The sequence below is a fragment of the Bombus terrestris genome, chromosome 10 (assembly GCF_910591885.1).
Source record: "Bombus terrestris chromosome 10, iyBomTerr1.2, whole genome shotgun sequence".
Lineage (NCBI taxonomy): Eukaryota > Metazoa > Arthropoda > Insecta > Hymenoptera > Apidae > Bombus > Bombus terrestris.
The window spans coordinates 16,532,879-16,552,898 of record NC_063278.1 but is presented as its reverse complement, the minus strand read 5'-3'; the positions used below and the strand labels follow the sequence as shown (position 1 = coordinate 16,552,898).

Genomic DNA, 20,020 nt, shown 5'->3' with positions numbered 1-20,020 from the left:
TTATTCGTCTCAATAAATCTCGTGCACTGACCGATTAATTAGCCACAAAATAAACGTAGCGACTGATACTAATAACAAAAATATCGTACTAAAATACGGTACGTCATAGCTGTTATCTAAAGTGATAAATGTAATTCTAGAACTGCGTTTATTTTTCTTACCTGCTCCACTTCTTTCAGCTACCTGAGCGAGTAGAGTTAGAGAGGGAGCAAAGAGCTTGCGTCATTAATTGGCTCGGATTAACGAGCCATAAATCCTAGTAGAAAAAGGAAATCGAAATGTTCTCCAGTTTTTTTACTTCGATTTCCATTTATCCGGATTCGTGCAGCATATATTTTCACAGTCGGTGCAGGTTTTTATGCTCGAAAGAGGGTTCGATGACCCTTTGTCGTGAGTTACATGGACGAATAAGTGTAGCATGCGTGCGTGAAACCCTATCTTCCGGCCACCGGAAAATATTATGAAGAGCATTATTACTGTATCCTCTCTCGCAACTACATATTAAATGCATTTCCGACCAAGTAAACCTTTTGCTCCGATTAAACCAATACGACACTTTGAGGTTTGACACGCTCATGAACTAACTAATCAATCTTGAAACTAATCAATGAACTAACCAATCTTCTAAACATATCGAGTTATTGCAATTAACTCGATACTAGCTAGAAACTATATCTATTTGCAAAAATGCACGTGAGAGTGTGTATAGTGAGTAGATTCTGAAAGTCGTTGTTGTCTTTTTAATAATCACGTATCTCTAAACTGAATGGGTACGTATCTCGAAAGAGAATCCAAAATGTAAGGGAGAAGTAATTCAATTTCGAAGGATCTGTAGCGGCACGTGAGTCAACGAAAGATTGGAATCGCAAGAGACTCCATATTGTTGTGCCTTGGAGTACCAACGTTGTTTTGGTTTGCTACTTTCAAAGGTGAACGAACTCTGGACAAAACATTCTCGCCGTTACTTGTAATCGTCAACCGGAGTTATATTCGAACTTTTTATAATACCACCGGTCGATATAAACAGACGAACGTGGTCTATAGGATTATTATAGCGAGTCATACTGTCGCATAGCGAGCGTAGAGCTGAACAGTAGCATTGAGCGAGTCACGATTATCTCTCTACCTGTATTTAAAGTGATTCTAATATACACCGACTATTACAATTTTATCGGTCGTCTCTTTGATAAATCAACACGTATAATAAACCACCTCAGATCGTTTATCGTTCAGGAAGATAGTGATCGAGAACAGGAGGCAAAAATGCATAATGGATAGTTGTTACAAATGCCATCAAACAACTTAATACATTCTTCAAATATAGGTATGCACGTCGGGGTCACCGATTTGTAGAGGTTTATGCGAAGAGGACGTTGGTACGTGAGGTTTAATGACTAGGTTGCTCGTTGTTGAAACCATCGAATATATTTAGAATAATAAATTAATATACGTGAGTCGTTAATACAAAGTATAAATCGCAAAATAAAATCGCGGAATAAATATTCGTAAATGCTCGTTGCATAACTCGGCAGACACTCGAAGATATTATGGGTACTGTTAGATAATCGCGATGCTCGGAGATACTCAGAGATACTGTGTAAATACTGTACGATACTATACGATACTCAATATGTACTGTGCGATACTGATTACTGTAGATTACATGATTAGAACGTTTTAACAAGATTACGGTAAGATCAAACTGCAATGATTTCATCTCTTATAAGCATCATGGCTAGATATGATATTTAATTATATAATGTTACAATAGTTATAATATGATTAAATTGGTTTTTGGGAGTCAATATTCGATAATAAATCTGGCTTCTGTAACCGTGAAAATTTACAGAATTACTTTGTTGCTTGAGCAACTCTTTCCTTCGATCTCTTATCTTTAGATTCTATCATTTTTAAATTATAGATCGATTTGAGAATAATGTGCTAAACTGGTGGGATTATTTTCGATGTTAATATTACCAATGATAATTAAATAGTAAATATATATAGCAACATATATAGTAAACAGAAAAATACATTACTGTTACATTTTTGATAGGTAATTTAGATCTGTAGCCTGAAAAAATACCCTTTTATAAAAAAAGTAGCAGATGTTGTTTCTAATTACTAATTAATTCATCATTAATTTGTACACATACACGTATTTGTAGAATTCACGTATCGTTGCTATAAATCCATAAAGCGTCCGCACAGTTACGAACAACGATATAAGTCTAGGTATGAATTCTGAATATCAATATAATGAGATAAAAAGACGAGTAAAACAATTCGCAATTAAGAACAAACAAGAAATAAAATTTGAAATATCAACCAGTAGCTTACAAATGAGAAAAAACAAAAAAGAAACTGCAGAGAATCGGCTGTTCGTTAATTGAAAAAATATCAACAATAAATTGACGTGTGCGCTCACTTTTTTATCTTCATTTTTGACACATGTACTATTTTTTGTATCTAGTTGAATCGTTAATGAATGAACGCAGCTCATTTAACTCACCTCTTGTACCAATAATAAATGTTAAAATAACGTACGTAATACTTATTCGCTGGAATAATTTCCTAATGCGGTACACATTTTGACTGATTACGTGGATGTCTGCGAATCTCATCCAATACTGAACCACAGACTTGGTACATCAACAATTGAGGACACGGATGCAAGAACAGTATAAGTGCACTTACCCTCCTTATGCGTCCGAGCGCATCATCCAGCCCTCCATACCTGACCTACTTACACGAAGTATACTTGCGTAATAAAAGGTCGGTTAAATCATACAGTAACGAGAAAGTCATTTTCATTTATTTTTAAATCATATACAGTGGCTGCAGAAAGTATCTGTGCGTAACCTTATTTTCCAATGAAGCCTTTCTTTTATCAGGTTGCACATTTCATTTTCGTAGCATTAAATTTTTGTAATCATATAGAAGTACCTGATAATATCAAATGATCGGAAATTTAATATACTTAATTAATTAGTATATCGATTGCAATAAATATAATCCTGTACAAATACTTTTTGTAGACACTGTATAATGCGGTGAATCTTTTTTTTTTAAATTATTCAAAAATTCTCACGCATGTTATAGTAATTAAACCATAATGCATATTTATACGTTGGATATGAATTTTCTCAGCTAATGAACAATCAATACCTTTGATTTTCGTCAAACTCTAGTTCTGAAATCTAATTTAAAATTGACAAATTTGCACAGACTCACGAAAGTGTTTGAATACTTGTAGATGCGTGCTATGATATATTATGTATATTATACGGAACATTTCGAAATTTCGTTAGTACTGTTACGAGACTCGACTATCGCAAGACTGTTACAAAATATTTAGTACAAGTGTATGTTTCGCAGACATACTTAGTCAATTTGCATTGCATATATTAATAAACTTCGATGTTTTAATTTTGTAATAAATTGTAATTTCGATATACACTCGCATTCCGTATGAATTTACTTAAATTCGTACCTCTATGTGAATTTGTCTATGTAAAATTATCATTTTGAGGATGTTCTTCTTTCTGTAAAAATCTAATGTAGACTATTGTTCGATAAAAATATTGCTTTAATAAGCAACACTTGCAATTTTTGTTTAACACTCCGTCTGCAACTTTATTAAGCAGCCTCTTTTAGGCTTTCGAGTTTTAAAAAAATCCCCCAATGATTTCTTTACGAAAGCAAAATTCGGACAGAAATGTGGAGGAAATGAAAAATTACTTGAAATTACTGGCCGAGAACGACCTAGTAAGTTAAGTATACTGCTATGCAAGCAAAGTATATCGTTTTCAGAGTTTCATCATTTTATTCTCAAGATCTCAGTTTTACTCTAGTTTCCCTAATGTAGAACCTTTTCATGAGCAGTTGTTAAAGCTTGACAAATAAATAAATAAAAAGGCATACGAGTTAGTAAATTCGAGACACTTTAGAACTTTACAGGTATATACTATCTCATAATTGAGAATCCGCTGAAAAAAATGTTCATACCTCTTCCGCATGAAAAGTACCGTGTGAAATTATATTCAAGTTCAGCGATTTGTTTTAATTTTTAAAGCTTCTTTGCCGCGGCTGGTGGTGGGTTCGTTCTGCGCGAGTGTGCCGTATTCATTGTGTTTGATCGACCGTACTGTCCCCATGTACGTCGCGTTAGCCTCGCCCTTTCACGCAGATTTCATTTCCCTCCGTTTATCATTCCCCGTTTCACTCCATACTCATTATGACCCTCGTGAAAGTGAAGTTGTTTCTGTTGGGGTAAAACTTTCAAGCACATTGAGCACAGTGGCCACTGTTGTGTCAACAAGAGATTGATGTTGGCGTAAAAGTCTTTTCAGACTACTTAAAGCAGCATTATTTTTAAGCAGTTGTGTCATACAGTGGCGGACAGAAGAAAGTTTCAAATTGATGCTCATGTATATACAAGTGAGATTTCTAGTAAACAATTTTTCTCTACTAAACACTCGTCTGTTATAGAACGGGCAATTATATTGTGCATTATCAGTTTTGTAAAATTGCAGCGTTTCTTCCGTTTTACTTTTCCAACTTTCCTTTCACCGTCACTGTATCATTTCATATGCAGTAGAGCCTTCCTTATCCGGGATAAGGTAGACGAAACTATTCGGATGATGGAACAATCATTTTTCTCATATGAAATTTCGTTTATTCAAATACGCATTCTGATTAAGTAAATTAAAGAAATTAATGATAATTTCTTTAACCCTTTGAGTGCTGACTATTCGCGGCCTATGTCGTCCGTACGGACGGCGCGCGTCTAGCGCTGACGATCGCTGTGGACGGAATACTTTTTCGTTAGACTGAACTCTGTTGATTGACTATTCAAAGCGCAAATCGTAATAAGTTATAGTAATTCTTTTGCACGAGATTAAATGATTCAAGAGCGTTATTTTTTAGTTATTTTTAATTATTTATTATAAACATTGAAATTTACAGTTAACTAGAATTTGGGTAATAAACTAGAAAACAATAAACTAGAAAACTAAATTTAGTAAATATAACACAAGTTAATAATTTAGTTGTGTGTGAAAAATTCAGTGCTTGAGAAAACTAAAAAAACCAGATGTAGAGTTTTCTTACAAGTGGTGACCACTTCGACGATAACGAGGCACTATTGGCATTTATTTACTGCCGTAAGGAATGCATTTATATTTATTTCACACAAACCTAATAGTATTACTTCTGCGTAGGTGTTCGGAAAAATTGAAAAACCCATACATGCGTCCTTAGCCCATGCCGGGCACTTACAGAAAGCGCATATATATGTTCTTAGTCCACACCGATAGCTTTCGCCAGACACCTATATGCGCCCACAACACTCAAAGGGTTAAACAAGGGGAGAGGAGAAGGGATGGGGCAGAAGGTAATTGGCAAGAGCAGAACGACTAAATTTTGAACGACTAAAGAGGAAAGGAGCTATTTCGTAAAAGCAGTGAAGGGACATTTGAACATTGGAAGTGGAAAGAATTTGATAGGACAAGCCTGAGCATGGGACAAATACTATCGAAGGAAGAAAAGGCGGAAGTAGTCGAATGGCTAGCAATATAGAAAAGGGGGAAAAGGGAGAGAGAGACGGAGGAGAGGTGAACCAAGGGGGTTGTGCAAAATGTGAAGTGTAAATAGCAACCAACGAAACAGTTTCAGTTAGTTTTAAGAAAGGAAAGTGTTTTATAATAAACCAAAGGCAATTTCAGAATAGAAAGCTAGGAAATAAATAATTACGTAAGGCAGGTTCGGCAATTAATTATAAAAATAATGTATATATTGTAACCTATGTAACCAAGTTGAATTTCTGGGCTACTAAGCTGAAACGAATAAATTCCATCCCATAATAACCATCCCAGCTCCTTTTCAAATTCCACGAATGCTTCGGCATGAGAAGCCATCGTATCATTATCACTTTCGTTTGCTGTTCCCATTTGTATAAAATCATTTACACAATCAATATATTTGCAGCTTTCCTACCGTTGCCATGGAATCTACGTGCTTCGCATAATTTTCAGTATCATGTTTTGTGCTTTAATGTCCGTGTTTGCGACTCCTCCAGCGCCATGTATTTTTGCTAATTCTGTTGCACTCGCACCGCATTCGAGTGTCTGAATCGTATCGTATTTCCTTCCGATAGTTATCAGTTTCGTACTAGATTCTTATAATCGGAATTCACTGAATCGTACGAAGCAAGGGATACATTTTACGTGAAGGTTAATAAAATACGAACATATCTGAAACGAAAAAAGGCATGGGAATTATTATGTTCGGGTAATAGAGCGGTCGGATGATAGAATGTCCGGATATTAGGGTATTTGGATAATGGCTGCTCGAATAAAGGAGCTCTACACTGTATTAAAGAAAATGAGACTCACACGAAAAATCATTAGGGTCTTACTAAAACCTTTGTGGTTATGTCGATGGAAGCACGAGCAGGGGAGAATCTACATGTTCTATAACGTAATAAGAATCTTATAAGTGATAAAATTCAATATTTTTTCTCCAACTTTGTTTCCTTTAACTTTGGAATTTGTATTGTTAAATATTCAATTTGTAGCGGCACACGAGTCAATGGAAAATTCCAATCGGGAGAGACTCATGTTGTTGCGCCTTGGAGTGCCAACGTTGTTTTGGTTTGCTAGGTTCAAAGGTAAACGAACTCCGGACAAAATATCATCGCCGTTGTTTGTAATCGTCAACCGGAGTTATATTCAAACTTTTTACAATACCACCGGTCGATACAAAACAGACGAACGTGCTCTGTAGGGCGATCATTATAGCGAGTCATACAATCGAATAGCGAGCGTAGAGCTGAACAGTAGCATTGAGCCAGCGACGATTACCACCGGTATAAACTATCTCTGTATTTGTATTTAAAGTGACTTTAACACTTTGACTGTCACGTTGGTCATATACGACCGGTCACGGTTTCTCCTGTGACGCCACGGTGGTCATTGGTGACCGAAGCGCTTGAACTTCTTACAATTGTAAAAATTGTATGAAAATTGACAGTCAGGGCATTTTGAATATAACCGATAAATAGAAGATACTTTGAAATAAAAAGCGCCCCATTGAACGATTAAACATTTTTATTAGAATATCAATAAAAAAAAAGTGAGAACAGATCTTGCATCTAACGGTGCACTGTGTTTGTATCCATATCTTTGAGGGGTAATCTACGAATATTATTATAAACACAGCTTAGAAAATAGTCGTAAATGCTGTTTTATAATTATATAATTGAAGTTAGAAATGTGAACATACCTTACTATTATATATAGAATGAGCAAATACCGTTTACTAATATCTTCTACACGTTTCAACAATATATTCTGGACGTTTTATTTACGACGAAATAACGAATGCGAATGGTTTATTGAAATAAACGAAGCCTTGTTATAATATGTCGCTATCAACTGTTACCAAGGCGCCACGTGGTCACCCGTGACCATCAATAAGATGAACGGTCCATTGGGGAAGAATGTTGTCTTATATCATCAATTTATTATTATTTTGTCATTACATGCTTTGAATAATAAAAATACTCCCGTGGCGTCCTGAACGAAACATGTGATTTTGGCGTGGCAGTCAAAGTGATATACACCGACTATTACAATTTTATCCACCTGAAATTTCGTATTATATATGTTATTGTAAGATTTCATGTGTGGCGGCACAGCAAATCCTCGACACCTTACCTCCGATCGACGGTCGGACAGTGGCAGCGCAGTCCTGTTTTTGCGTCCAGGCTTTCAGGACATAAATTAAAATATCGCACATAAGCACAGCGCAACAGCGGCTTAAATTTAAGTTACAATAATAATCTTAAAAAAAAAAAAAATGTAATAATGCATGGCTATGTCATACCGTCGCGTATCGGTACTTTTGCCTGAACCATCCTACAATCAGAATTCAGTTTTTATTCTGGAAAAAAATCATGTAAAAAAAGAAAAGATGTAAAAAATCTGGAATTAATAAACAAAGATTAAAAAAAGAAACAGTGGCAGCGCAATGCTTAGCGCCTTAGGTTACGAACGTTCGGGAGGCGGGTTCGAATCCCGGCGACCGGAGTCCTATTTTTCTTCCACGCATCTAAATCAGAAGAAAAAGCAGCAGTAGCCCAGCAGCGACATCTACAGTCAGCGCTACAATTATCACGAACGACATCTACACCTCACATGCATCCTATAAATTTATATTTCACGAGCGAAATTAGGTGGCATTTTTTAAATGAGCTACTTAAATCACTCCGTGATTATATTTGAACATGTATGACCTTATGGTGCCACAAATTGTTCTAAAATAATTATACGTTAGTTGATTAGTTAGTTAGTTCACGTTAGAAAATGAAATAATTCTTCTGTAAACCGTTTTATTATTTGGCTGTGAAGCGAAAGAACCTTTTACTTTATTCCTTATCTCGAATTTGAATAAATTTTCTAAGGATGCTCCGAATCATAAGATCACGAAGGGTATGAAATCCCAAACTTATTATATTTTTCTATAACTTTTGCCAATGACTTTCCCAAATTTTTCTGATCGATTAGTCGTTTTATTACCCAGATCAATTTTTATTGTCTCGCCTGAAATTAATACTTCTAACATTTATGAACGAGAGTGTGTACGTATCGCTCATTTGCTGAAACAATGGCGTAACTCAAAGATCACGATTCTAGGGAAAACAAGCGTAAATGTTTTAAATTGATACTGTTCCGTGGTGATTCTGTCGTCGCGCGATGAATATTTAAAGTTCACTTGTAGAACTCCACCAATAGAACCGTACAACAACTGTGTCTTTTGTATCAGCAACCCAAAGACTACGAATTTTAATCGATATCGATCAAATTTTATGTGGATATCGCAACAAACGAGCGTATGTACCAGGGCCAGTCAGATATTAACCGGATTGCGTGCGACATATCTGCACTGTGTCACTTATCCAGATGGAACTGCGTAGGAGTTCAAATAGACGTGTCTTAAAGACGTTCCACCCCATGTGGTGCTCTATTTACCATTTCCTCGCTATACAACTCAATGAGCGGGAAGACAGTACCATCTTCCGTCGCACGATGCATAATTATTAAGTTTCTAAAGGTTGGCTGCACAAAATTCACTAGAATTTTGCATAGATTGCGACTATGGTTTAGGAATGACACGTTATCAAGAAGCCAAGTGTTCAGGAGACATAAACCGTTTTCCAATGGACGTCGATACGTTCAGAACGCATCGCATTCGCGACGCTCCGAGACGAGCGTAACGCCGGCAAACGTCGAAGCTGTCGGGTAACCGATCGAGCACGATCGATGCACAACGATCGACGAAATTCGCTGGAAGATTAATATTAGTCGTGGAAGTGTGGTTTCCATCGTTCGGAAGGAGTTAAAGTTCCGTAAAATCATAGCCACTTAAAAAAGCGTTAGGAGGACAACGTTTCAACAGCCACGAAGAAGTAGAGCAATTCGTGCGTAATTGGCTCTTGACCCAGCCCTGCACTTTCTACGAAACTGGGATGAAAAAATTAGCAATCCCCTGGAGGAAATGTAGAGAAGAAAATACATAGAAAAATAAGCGAACTGTTCTTTTTGGAACATTTTACTGAAATATAAAGTTACAAAGCCCGGTTTATATTTGACTCACTCTTTGATTGACTTTCCTATTAGACATACACATGTGATCTAGGTATATGTAAGCTTACAAGTTTATGCATATGTAACATTTGCAAGGATTTAACAATGGATACTTAATGACTTAGTCCGTTAATTTGTTTACTTTGCCGATTTATCGAAGGTTTCGCATTTATCTTACTTTAGAACTATAAAGGCAGATCTCGGAGAGTTCAGATCGTTGTACGTTGCGAAGCTTCGTTAACTCAGGTCGTTAGGTTTCATCCTTGGCCTAATTGCATTGCAAGTAGGACGGCAGTGAATCTGTATCGATACCCGATGTAGATGAGTAGAAATATACCGAAGCATTTGTTCGGCCTCTCGTTTTATAATTGCGCATTGATATTTTATGAAATACAGATTGTGTATCGTGCACTTAATTCATTCGCTTATATTGAAAGAATTTTGTTGTTACAAAGATACCGCAATATCACGAGGCTTTACATGTTCAAAAGAATAATTGGCGAGATATCCATTTTCATATCGACCGTATAAAATTTGCTTGTATTTATAAATGTATCTTAAATTTGAAGGAAATTCAATCGAGTTAGGCGAATCATGAAGAAATGAATATATATTTTATATTTGACCATTGTGAATCATAAAGTACGAATAGTTAGAATAGTTATAAACGTGTGTGTTAAGTGGTTAACTCTGGTATATTGAAAGAATGTAAATACGAAGAGAGAAAAATGAACATAACACGAAGAAGTTGCGCATATGAAATTATCAATATTAATATTTTTTATTAGACTATATTAAAAATAATGTTACAAGTTAATATCTAGTTAACATTACATACATATATTAACGTTGTTTGTTAAAACTAATTGTACGGATAAGAAATATTGTAACGTATCTAATTATAATAAAATATAATATAATTATAAAATACTGTACGGAAATAATACGGATAAATATAGAGATAATAAACAACCAAAGATACATATCGCATAAAAGATTATAAATGAACATTTTTGTGTGCCACTAAAAATACAAAGTAAAAAATTAATATTATAACATTAAGAGAACATTAGAAAGACGGAAGATTAAGGATGTTATGCATTCCGCTCGAATCCTCGTATCATAATCAGGATCAAGACTCATTTACGAAATTCCAATTAATCGGTACAGGACGTTCAGTAGCTGAAAAACAGTTGACTCGTCAAAATAATAAATATAAATTAATTTGTATCTAAAGGATGGCAGAAAAAGAAGGAGTAAGATACAAACTACGTAAAAACTGAAGATTAAGAACTTTGATGAAGTGATATTATTCATTTAATAAGCATACATACAGGGTGAACACTGTCTATAACAATTCATCTTTCTCAATAGGTAATAGTTTGCTTTAGGATTGAGTTAACGATACAGGTAACTCTACAAGTTAAGAATAGCGTCTTGTAAATAGTTTTTGCCAATTTCCTACGTAATCAATAACCTTTTTCCAGGGAAATTTGTTACGCATAAATAATTTTGTGACAAAATGTGCGTTTACCTTCTCTCGTAAATTAGATACACGAAATTCAATAGGCTACTTGTGCACGCTTTCGCGACTGACTGTATGTATGTGTATTAAATTGAGACAAAATATTTCAAGCTCAATCGAATGCAATGCAGGCAAAATTTAAATTTGCAGGTAAACCTGTGTAAATAAACTTCGAAAAACTTACAGTGTCCCGCTTTCCCAAATAGATATCTGAAAGGGCAGCTTTCAAGAGTTCTGCTTCTAAACACGGTTGGCTTCTCTCGTTGTTAATTACTTTGAGTAATTCCCACAAGCTGTCGATATCGAATGGCTTTTTACGTAGGCGTCGTTCTAATTCTTTCGGTACTTTAAATTTCCTACCAAGCTCAGGTTTAAAATCATAATTCCTTTCACAAGCCACGCACTTACATGAGATACGTTTCTCTGCTCCTAGGATGACTTGTCGTTTTATAAATTCGATTACGAAAGTTTTGCACTTACTTGTACGTAGAAAATTAAAAGTTATCTGCAAAGTACTTCATTAGGCAAATCTTTATTTCACAGGTTACTAGCAACGGAAAGACGAAATTTATTACCTGTTCACCTGGTTCTATGTCTTTAGCTGCGCGTACAGCTATCACGCCATTTTTATGTATCGAATAAACTGTATTCGCACAACAAGAATGACGAACCAAGCTAAGCAAGGAATACAGATTGCATACTCCACTTACACTATCTGTGTTAACCGATATATCCTCCTGGAAAATATATGATTAGTAGCTATTACATGAAAACATATTCAATCAGTGACATTTTACATATTGTAGTATTTACGTATTGTATTTTACATATTGCATGCGTTTTATAAAATCATATATTAACCGCAGCGGTTTGGAAGAAATGCAATTAAAAATCGGTTGATACTCACCATAAAGACGTGTGTGTAGAAGATGTAGAATAATCGGAATAGTAACTTAGCGATACTTAAGATATCGTTGTATTCCCGCAAACAATTGGTCTGGTTTCGTAGGAATGAAGCGATATGGGCTGATTTAAATATATATTTTGCATTTCTCTCGTCATTCTTCTTCATCGATATACTCAAATTGAGGACGGATTTCAAATTGTTTTCCAAATTATCACGTTTCGTATAAAATTCTTTCATCGAACCTATTAAAAATTGAAACGATGTTGTTAACGACGAAGTTACGAGACAATACAAATTTCTTTTTCATTCATTGATTATGGATGTTCATGCAAGTTCACACTCTTACGAATACAACGAACGAAACAGAAACTGAATCGAGATCTATTTCACCCTTAAAATATTACAATCAGTTATTCTATTTGGAATATGATGTACATTTTTTCTATTACGTATGTTTAATTTCTGTGTAAATGCAGGAACATTCGCAATTTATTAATAAAGCAAGGCCTCTATCGCGAATATATAAAATACACTTGCGAGTAAAAGAGAAATTATCAAAATTTGGCACGAAGCGTTAAATACAAGACAGTAATACAGAAAGAAAATAGAATTAACGTTGAAGAGTGTGTTCTTTCTCTGCACAAGCTAATAACTCCAATTCACATTTATGTTCATATCGATGATGGCTTAATAGAGATTTACGAGTTAATAAATTATCATTACCTGCACTCCCAGTATCGAGCTCCTCGCAATATTTAACGGCTTCTGTGAGTTTTTCACCGTTTTCTGTAATCTTCATAAACAAGTTTATTACAAATTGAATATCAGGAGGAAAGTTTCTAGAGCTGCACTGAATTCGATGGTGTTCTTCATATGCTTTTGCACGACATTCTTTCGAACAATATAGCGCGCTATTACACCGTTCACATGGAAGTAATGCGCTGTACCGTTTTAGGCAATAGTGACACACATTCGCAATAGCAACGTCTGGTGGAAGAACAGACGTTACTTGGGGTTTCTCGATTAGAATGACGTCTCCAGTGCCGATGGGTTTCGTCGCTTCAAAATTTACACCATATTTTTTATTATGAACCAAGCGAACAGCATCGCTCATACCAGGAATATCTTTGTTTTCGTCGTGCGATAGCGATGGTATATCCTCAAAGTGGTTTCTGTTATTTTGTTTCGTATGCGAACGAGAAGCTTTTTTTTCTAAATCCATCTTTGTATCTTTGAAACGCTTGGTTAATTCGGTATTGGGAGAAATTTCGATCGCCCTATCGATGTCTATTAAACTCTCTTCGTACATTTCAAGGCATTCCAAGGCCTTAGCACGAATTGAGTATAAATATACAGACATTTCGCAGTATGGGACGATCTCTTGCAATCCTCTCGTACAGAAGTTAATAGCCTCTTTATAATCCTCGCGCAATATGGCTGCGCTTGCTATTGCGAAAAAATGAAACAAGAATATGACTGCTGCATGTTTCGATTATTTTCTCTTCAATATGTTCGTGAATATGAATTTTCGCACTTTATTAACTGACTTGTAATCGATCGCGAATAAATGTTGCAGAAGGTTTTATTTCGATATAACGTTTCAGCTCCTTCCGACTAATCGCGATGCGCCTCGGACGAGATATCTCACGTGTATGTGTTTTAATACGGCAATCAAATGTCGCTCATCGGTTGCGTGGTATTCCATTTCTAATTCAAATTTATAACTACAGTTTTCATTCAACATTTCACATTTCGAATGACAGATTTTGGAACCTGTCAAGGCCTCGATTGTCGCTATTCATACTGCTACACTTAGCGGTTAGCTTTTACATTAGCCACACAGTTTTTTTTTTTTTTTTTTTTTTTTTTTTTAAGAATCGATTGAACCAACATCTTTTTTCAGGCTCGTGAATGAACCTACATCACTTAATATATTGTTAGCGTCTCGACAGCTTGACTACTAATTACGGAAAATGGACTTACGCCAATCTCAAAGCAAATGATCATGCAATTCCATATCCGTATGAACGAAATTTCATTCGATTGAAGCAAACGAATACTTAAGATTTAATTATAAACTGTTAGAAATGGAAAGTTCACGTTAAAGTATATATGAATTTGTTGATGCGTTCAACATTGCCTCATGTAACGCTGTTGTTTCTTCAAGAATATAGCTTTTTCCCGGAGGCCTCAATCAGCGTTAGACGAAGCGGCGTTAGATCTATCAGTGTGAATAGCGATTGCTAGTTGTTTTCATATTCATAAGCGGGCTGTGTCTTACCAACTGTCTTTTATCCGAGTTTTTATTTGGATATTTTCATTTCTAACGAAAAGATATCCGAGATGTCGTTTAAAACGTCAACATGAACGACATTGCAATTGCACGATATCTCGTCCGAATATGAAGAATATTACGTGGTAAGATATTTAATTCATTCGTAGAAGTTAAGATTCAGTGTTTTAAATAGCGTTACCATTTCTAAAGATAAAATTGCAGATCGAGTACTGAAATTTGATCCAAATTTATGATCGTATTTGATATGTATATATGTGTATATTTCCTGGTACTCTAGTATCATAAATTTACGATATATAGTTGCGTGTATACTTCCGTTTACAGAAGTACACAAATGCCAATCAGTCATGGTAAGTTAGTTGTTAATAATGACTTATAATATGTAAGTTATAAAGACTAAATTAGTAATTATAACGACTAAACTGTTCCACCAACTGATGGTTTATAAGTCATTTTTAATGAAAAACTCACCTGCACTGATTGGTTCGATGCTATACCGACAATGAAAAAATTATAATACGTAATTTAATAAACAGATCACTATATTATATGCACATAATACATTTTATACCAAAGTAAATATAATGTACAAAACTAAGAGAAGACCTGAATATCTGGAAATCTGAATATAGGAGATATAATATTCGTTTGTTATCGTACTCACCCATAACATTATACAGTACAGCATTATTTGCGGATCTTGTATCATTAACTATTAAAGGTTTTTGGAACAGTTGATCGATGCACTTTTTTAATCGAGTTTCGTCTGATTCAGCTTCATCAAAAGGTAAGAAATATGCAAGGTCCTCTTCGAAGGAATCCATGATAGGATGCAAAAGTTACAGAAAACAAAATAAAAATGTTCCGGTTACTCTCCCGCACTAATCAACGTGTAACGATGTCGAAGTCATGCCGAGGAATGATCCTCTTTTGATTCCTGATATGTGTACGTGTATAAATATATGTTGTGTGCATTTCATAGAATTGTCACATTGAATTATCAATAGAGACGCAAGAGTGGGGTCGATGACGAAGCTATGATATATATATGACGACATAGAATTATCAATAGAATGAAACGAGACGATAAGAGATATATATATATATACATATATATATTTTGCAATTTCGTTATCGATCACACTCTTGAATATTTATTAATAATTTTATGAAATGCACACACACATATGTTATGTCCAAATGATGTCAGATGTTAATATTTTTTAAAAGTATCGTATACCAAATTTTTTTGCAAATAAAATTCTCTATATGTGCGGTTGTAAAGTATTATTATAGAAAATGCTGTGACTCATACAGACACAAGAAGAATTATGTAATTACAGATAATTATAATTCTCATAGAAACTGAGGACGAAAGTGTTCGCACAATTGAACAAGCAAATTCAGCTACATGCTATATAAATGAATTTGTAAATTATATAAGATAATACCACTGTTCTGTGCAACGTTAAACGATATCTCCAGTAGTTTTTACGAAATAAACCTATTATTATTATAGGATTATTTATTCAGAAATATTAGAAATTAGGATTCCAATTATTTCTATCCTATATGATAAATTTATTGATAGATGAATCTATTCACAAATAACAGTTTATGACTCGTAACAACTCGGCAACTTTCACTCCACTCACAACCTACCAACTCCTGACAATTCGACTCTCAGTTAAGGACTGTCTGACAATTCCTCTTTCTCCCTTAAACATCCTTTTGTCCTTTGCCATATCCCCACCACGTACATGTTCCGTAATCGTCCACGATCATGTTCGCATACGTCTTCTTTCGCGGAACTATTCGACTGAAGGACCGACGATACATTGATGGGCCGTTTGGGCCATTGAAATTTTTCGACCCTTTCGGGCTCTTGGCACTTAGGCTTTCTCGCAACGTTGTTTATGGTTCACTCGATGTTTCTTAGGCAATCCACGATACTACAATATTTCACTCTGTCTTGTATTATAATTCGTTTATTCTCTTGTTTAAACTAGATTTTACGAACAATGGTTTGGATCAACTCTTAAAATAAATTTTTGAGTTTCGTGCTATTGTATCTTAGATATTATTGTACAAATTTAAGAAAAAATTGATGGTAATGGATATAACATATATTTTTATAGTTGCTGTATGTGCACTGTGTGTGTGCAACATCACATACATGTTATTTATATGCAACGCATGTATACATACGCATAAAATGTAGAAGTAGGAAATATAAAGTGGTAAAATACCTAAATAAAATTCTTTTTTCAATTTTAATGGATAAAGTTAGAGTATAACAATTTTTTATGGGATTATAATACTACGAAAAGTGCTAAATTGCAGTTTTACTTTGCTAAATTGCAATACATATATACATAGAGAATATTTCTTTCATTTGAAAGGAACGTAATCACGTTACGTTCAAACAATTTACTCAGTACGCCTTGCACTATTTTTTCTGTCTTTCTAGCTTCTTAGTTTTCTTATTTTTACATACAAAAATTATGAAACAATTCTGTCGTCGAACGTAATAAAATTTCTTGCAATCCCCCAATATTAAATATTTTACTTAGTATGATTTTCAATGGGACACATTTAACCGTTTCGCAATCACTGGTGAGATATCTCGCGTGTGTATCAGGACGACAGTTTTAATTCGAAGAAATATCGCATGAAAGATATATTGTTTCTAGAAATAATTTTATTTATCTTGTCTGTAGATACAAGTAACATACAGGGTATTCCATTCGAAGAAGCGCATCCGGTGGTCATAAGAGTTTCGAGGAAACCTTTGCTTCTTGTACAAAACTGTATATTTTTATATTTAAGCAGACGCGTGGCCCATTGCGTGAAAAATTCATCGACACGTATATTGGTGTTGCAAAATCATTCAATATTATTTATTGCCATTCAAACATATATGTAATTCATATTTATCGTTGTAAATGATGGGTCGTTAGCTAAAAGAAGCTGACGTATTGCCCGAAACTTAAGACTCTTTAAACAAGCGACAATTCAAAAAGACACATTTTTTTAACGATAAACTGATCGATTTTGTACGACGTATAAAAGAAAGTTTTCAGAATCACAGTTTGTCGCTTTATTACGGTATGTTATAAATCGTATTATAGTTCATTTTTGACAGTAGAAACGTGTTCGACTGAAATTATTAAGATTAAAATTCGTGATCTTTATCGGCTCCATACAAATTTTCAAAAAGTCTCGAAACATTTGAGAATATTTTATGAGCTCCATTAAGCACATGGCCAAAAATAACTATAACGAGCCGTAACGAGCGAGAAAGTATTAGATTGTTCCAAAAGTGTCTTTCGTTTTATAAGGAAGTAATAGATGCACAACAGTCTTTGTTTTACATTATTTTATTGAATTATGTATGGTCAATTTTTATTATTCCGATAGAGCAAACAATAAAACAAAATGGATCATACATAATTCAATAAAATAATATAAAACAACAAGTATTCTGTCTCTATTATTTGCCCATACAATGAAAGAAACTTTTGGGACAATCCAATATTTATCGACTTGCTGAAAAAAAGCTCATGTTAAACGAAAAGTAAGAATTTTAAACTGCAGGGATGAAAGAGTAACTGCGGCGGAGTAACGTAAGAATTTGGAACCTTCTATAATCGGTTAGAATTATACGAAGAACGCGAAAATTATTAAATTTCGAATTCAAAAAAATAGAAAAGAGGATTTTTGAATATTGGACATTTCTATTCTGGGTCTGTTTTTCCCAAAAATGAATCTGTGGCTTGGCGTAATGTCATACTTTTGGAAAAACGAATTAAACCCGGTATTAAGTTCTATCTAAACAAATGAACGAACGACTAGAATGATATTTGTATATGACAATGTCAACATCTTTCATGAAATAAACTTTCTGCAGGAAATACCTAAATCAACATATGAGACACAAATAGCATAGACTTTGGTTCTCAATTTTTGTATTAAAAATGATACTTGAAACAGCGGAAACTTTAATCTCTCAACTTCATAAATACTGACATTGATATTTTCTGCATCCAGGCACAGATATAATCGATGAAAGATCGTTCCGAGAACTATACAATGAAATGTGATAAAATACAATTGAAATTATATTATCGCATCTTGCATTGTATTACCAATATTTCTCGTTATTAAATATATTTATTATCGCTATAAAAGCGATTGTTTCAATTAGTAATGAACGATTAGAAAGAGTTAAAGACTATTAGTAATAAACAGATAGCATTGTAGCAGTTTTTATATAACAAAAGAAGCATAAAATAAGGTAATATCTGTAATAAATATCTTTATTAAAAATTGTTAATGCTTATCAGAATAATGACTGTCAGAGAAAAATAACTGATAACACGATTCTTTTTTGAACGCTTTTGAAATGAATAAACAGTATTAATCAAATATTATTAGTGACGAAAACGGCTTTTTCCACAATGCGAACGACAAAGATAATTATTATTTCGAAATATTTGAGCGAATTCCTTTCATATTTCTGGTATATTAAAATTCACACAATCTAAGGAAACAGTACAAAAAGCTCACGTTTATAAGAATATTTTGCGGGACACTAGGGCTCTTTTATGCAAAAGCTTATGAACCCACAGTGATCTAAAGTCGAGAAAATTTAGAATAATTTGTAATAAATTCAGAATTATTTTTTTGGTTGATTGAATTATAAACAAGCGGTTGCGGAGCATGTGTGTGGTGGGGTTAAGACAAAAGATATGAAGCTAAGACGAAAAATATGAGGTCAAAACAAAAGATAAGGATTTGTTAAGAGACATAAACGAATCAACAGCAGTATGAATTGAGAAGCCAGAGAGTGCGAATTGCGTTGTCCAGACAGTGTTGCTAGCGTTATCGAGAGAGAGTTGATATTATATGATATTATTATGATATTAAATGATATGATATTATATGATACAAAGCAAATTACAGAGAAAACATAATTATTTTTCGACAACTTCCTAATGAAGATTTATAACATTTAGCGCAATTTTTCACGTGTCCGGTTGTAGAAATAAGACAATAAATAAAACAATAAGATGGATCGATTTTATGATACACAAAGGAAAAGAAAGAAGACAGGAGAGTTTCTCAGAAGCCTCATTTGCGTCGATTTCGCTGCCCGCCTATATAGTGAAATTATTAATCTGCAGCAATAATTGTCCTTTCTCGTCCCGGATTTCGATTAGAAACGCTTGGCCGGCTCCTCCCATCGCATTGGAATCCTTCGTGCATGTACTCCCATGTTCCGGAAATTATTTTATCCTTCCCACGATCCTCAATCTCAGCGAAGTTTTCTGCTATTCTACTTTAATCTAGAAATTTCAATATACAAATAAACCATCATCACTGTCGATCGTGATTTTATCTAAAAAGTCAAATAACAAATGAAAGATAACATTTGTTGAAAATATAATTTCTTTTTCGAGAAAATGTTGGCAATGCACCGAATATGTATGTAATTTTTAATCCATCAAAGAATAATGTTGTGCGTTAACGCACTATTTGAATCGCAACCTTTTTTTTCTTTTAGTCAAGTGACACGATTGAATCCTATTTTCTCCATTTTGTTATCTTAGGGGGAAAAATTTGTTTAATTTTCTTTTTTGGCT

At 34.3% G+C, this 20,020-nt stretch overlaps 2 protein-coding genes across 5 annotated transcripts in view; one reads left to right on the top strand and one right to left on the bottom strand.

Moving 5' to 3' along the window:
- The window catches only part of LOC100645644 (tetraspanin-5), a 123,442-nt gene that overhangs the window by 13,576 nt on the left and 89,846 nt on the right, over positions 1 to 20,020 (top strand). The gene's annotated exons all lie outside the window — the stretch shown is intronic.
- On the bottom strand, positions 10,410 to 16,041 carry LOC100645841 (N-lysine methyltransferase SMYD2). 2 transcript variants are annotated; one of them, XM_048409498.1, is made up of 7 exons: positions 15,827 to 16,041; positions 15,040 to 15,312; positions 12,803 to 13,525; positions 12,080 to 12,321; positions 11,748 to 11,909; positions 11,357 to 11,677; positions 10,410 to 10,829 (listed from the first exon to the last, which is right to left on the bottom strand). In XM_048409498.1, exons 2-7 carry the CDS (start codon positions 15,197 to 15,199, stop codon positions 10,791 to 10,793), a joined length of 1,647 nt encoding a protein of 548 aa, XP_048265455.1. In that variant the 5' UTR covers positions 15,200 to 15,312; positions 15,827 to 16,041; the 3' UTR covers positions 10,410 to 10,790. The 2 variants fall into 2 exon arrangements, with proteins under 2 accessions (XP_048265455.1, XP_048265456.1); XM_048409499.1 differs by having other exon boundaries at positions 15,830 to 16,041.

Excerpts from the sequence above, each read along its gene's own strand:
- LOC100645841 (XM_048409498.1), bottom strand. The coding sequence starts at position 15,199 with ATGGATTCCTTCGAAGAGGACCTTGCATATTTCTTACCTTTTGATGAA. Across the intron at positions 11,910-12,079 it reads TCTACACACACGTCTTTATG|GAGGATATATCGGTTAACAC; the intron begins GTGAGTATCAAC and ends TATATTTTCCAG. Across the intron at positions 10,830-11,356 it reads ATTTGGGAAAGCGGGACACT|CTACTGAACGTCCTGTACCG; the intron begins GTAAGTTTTTCG and ends ACTGTTTTTCAG.